The sequence below is a fragment of the Watersipora subatra genome, chromosome 4 (assembly GCF_963576615.1).
Source record: "Watersipora subatra chromosome 4, tzWatSuba1.1, whole genome shotgun sequence".
Lineage (NCBI taxonomy): Eukaryota > Metazoa > Bryozoa > Gymnolaemata > Cheilostomatida > Watersiporidae > Watersipora > Watersipora subatra.
In genome coordinates this window covers 49200797-49204059 of record NC_088711.1, presented here as the reverse complement: position 1 = coordinate 49204059, position 3263 = coordinate 49200797, and the positions used below count along the sequence as shown (strand labels likewise).

The window sequence follows — 3263 nt, the reverse complement described above, 5'->3', positions numbered from 1 at the left end:
ATAAAGCCTAAGAACCTACGACAGAACATGACTAGTTTTAACGGCGCAAACAAAATGGCTTTTATAGTTTAGAAAAATCGACTGTGATTGGCCAAAACTATCTGGATGCATTTCCACCATGGACCGCTGAACCTAAAGTTATTTTTTTTACATTAATGTCCACTAGGCAAAGATGATCGTTTGCCAAACTTGCTAATAGTTTTAATATACACGTATGATACTATAATTTGCTGAAGTCACTGACATAATGTGGCTGAAGTGTGAGGAAATTTTACTTGCCAATGCTTTATGGTATGATCGCAAAAATAATTTTTCTTGACCTCTGCATTACTTTCACACCACAATACTGTGTTTCAATTGTTATCCAACCGTTTTTAAACCTAACTAATATATATTCTAAAGTTAAATCATTAATAATTTTCAGTTTGTTGATCATCTACATTGCTAGACAGTCATTTCAACAGCTTCTTATTTACCATCCAAGATCTTGTTGTTGTAGGACTACCGAACGGGCAAATATGTTTTTCATCCTTCAACATCGAAAAGGCCGTGGTAAAGGGAGAGGACTAACCGGGCTTTTAGTCGGTACTATGGATGCCGTCTTAGATAGTCGGGTGAGCCTAAATAGATTGATGTTTTGAACGTCAGATCTATAGCTTTGGCAGTCTGGTTTGAATAAAAGTTGTACGTAGATTGAGGTATCTTTAATTGTCGTTGAAAATAACAAAATCCGTCTTTTTGTTTTATTCATTTAAATGAGCATTTTTGTCGAACACTCGGTTTACATTCATCTAATTGAATGATGAACTCCTCGGCAAATCTAAATGTTAAAATTTTGGGAAAACAGTCCCAACATCGACAAGTCCGAACCTAGACAAGTCCCAATCTCGACAGAGGTTGGTCCGAATCTAGACAAAGGTTGGTCTGAATATCGAAAATTTATGCTGTATTGTACACCATCAATATCACAGTGATAGAAGAAATTCTGCACTCACAAACTAGAAATAGCCTTCAGTGGTTATCTGATGAAGCATATAGTCCTAAGCTTAACGAGTTTTAAATTGATAGCATGCCTTTGCATAATCATTATCACATTGGTGATACCAAAATTGTAAATGAACTGCTCAAGAAAGGAAATTGAGAAAATCAATGAACACAAGAAAATAATAAGACTATAAACTGTAAATTTCCATAAATAAAATAATAATGTAAAAATACAATAATTATATTAATAAATTTACTTATTATTCTAATAAAATTGGGACCAATTGCTGTCGAGATTGGACTAACCGTTGTCGATATACAAACTCGTCGAGCTTCAGACCCGTCGAGGTTCGGACTATAATCCAAATTTTGTTATTTGCTCTATCAAACTGGGGTGCAATAAAATGTTGGCTACTGCTTTGTTAATTATAAAATTAATTAGTGCGTTATTTGAGAGACCTTGAAATGAATGTATACTGTGATGAATGCTGACAACAGGGAGATTAGTAGGGATACTGTGGCAGGGGTGACAAAGAGTGTGATGGCTTGGAAAATAGGTGCGAATAAAGGAGGTGCTTGGCCCAGATTTTTCATGACATACTAATTGGATTAAGTATTTTAGAAGCAATGTGCGACCATAACAAAGAGCACCCATTATTATAATTCTGTGTTCTATGTAAAATAATACGTCTCAATAGTCTTGCCACTCCATGGCCAAAAACAACTTTCTAAATTAACTTTTCAAAGTTTAATTGGGAGCCTTTCGAGGTTGGAACGAAAATTAAAATGATTTAAATTCTGAATTAAAATTAAAATAATTGTGAATTAAAGCGATAATTTTTTCGCAAAAAAAATTGTAATTTGTTCATAATTTTACAAAAATCAGTGTTTTTGATAAACATTCATTGTTTGATAGGTATATAGCAAATTTGTTAACGCTCTCCTCTGTCATGAATTAACAAGTGTAATGGCGATAATTGGCTGCATTGATAAAAAGAATGCTTCATTCGGACCTTCGACGTTAAGGCCTATGAGTTTATGTAGTAAACCTCTAACAGGATAAATTGTAAAGTACCAACTGTAGCAGGTAGTTTTCCTACCTTTGTTTAATAAATGAGATTATGATATCAAACTCTTTGCTACAATCAGCTCAACTGCAAGCTTTCAATGAGTATTCCCCACCTTTGGTTCCATTCCTAGTGTTTAAATATTTCATAGTGTCCTCTTATCTCTTTGACTTTTATTCATGAACCTGCTAGTAGCCCGACTCCGCTAACTCACATTATACTTTCATATGGCTGTTGAATGCAGTGAATATAAGAATTTGTCATATGAAAGCATGTAAGTCGCTATTACTGAAAAGTGGGTTTATCAGCATTCTTATGTGTGATGTAATACACTACAAATTTGCATCAGTGAAAAAATCAAAGTTATCATAAACGTCAAAAACATCAATTAAAAGCAAGTAAATCCGATGTTTAAAAAACATCACAATTTTTTCAACCCTTGAACTTATGCCCTTTTACAATGATAAATTATTTGATTTTCATTCCTAGGTTAAATCTTACAAGCTGTGCAGGCCCTTAATCAAGGATTTGTTTCAGCGCTAGTTATAAGCTAGTCTATACTAACAAAAGATGTGTTCAGTTATCTTGCAGCCTTGAATATGCTGTGTAGGTCTACATTAGTTTTTAATAAACGAATCTTTAATCAAATGTGTCCTTGATACAATCCCATTGTCAAACTATTTATCCCCCAAATATAATTTGTGTTCATGAATCAATATAACACCTATATTGACTAATATTTCTCAGTTAAGCACACACGGTACTGGGTGTTAGGCTAATATCTATTGTAGTTAAAGCATTATGAAAAATGACCTATCGTGCATACAAATGCCAAATGAAAAGAGAAATGCTCAGAAAGTAAACATAAAGAATATGTAAAAATTTGGTAACATTCACCACAAAATGTTCTACGTTATCCTAACATTTATTTACATGTTCCTGAGCTCGCAAAAGCTAAATGAACAAAACTTAAAATTTGATGCATTCGTTAAAAGTTAACACTTTTTCAAAGTAGCAATAGTGAGAAGAGAAAAGGTGGAAAAGTACAGTAGAGTGTAAATAGCCTATATGTAGGCAATACAGTAGGCTACTTACAACCAGGCAAAATGTTTATAAATGTAGACTCAAGGAGGGGTTTATTTTATGCTGGAATTACTTAATGACAGGGTCTTTGGAACGTAACCCCCGTCGTAAGAGAGCACAACTTCTACT

At 33.7% G+C, this 3263-nt stretch overlaps 1 protein-coding gene across 1 annotated transcript in view; it reads left to right on the top strand.

The window, feature by feature from the left end:
- The first annotated feature begins 109 nt into the window (after positions 1 to 109).
- The window catches only part of LOC137395079 (TBC1 domain family member 9-like), a 53883-nt gene continuing 50729 nt past the window's right edge, over positions 110 to 3263 (top strand). Inside the window, exons 1-2 of the mRNA XM_068081867.1 lie at positions 110 to 291; positions 500 to 614. Of these exons, the coding sequence (XP_067937968.1) occupies positions 248 to 291; positions 500 to 614 (159 nt within the window). The 5' untranslated portion in view covers positions 110 to 247. The remainder of the gene's footprint in view (positions 292 to 499; positions 615 to 3263) is intronic.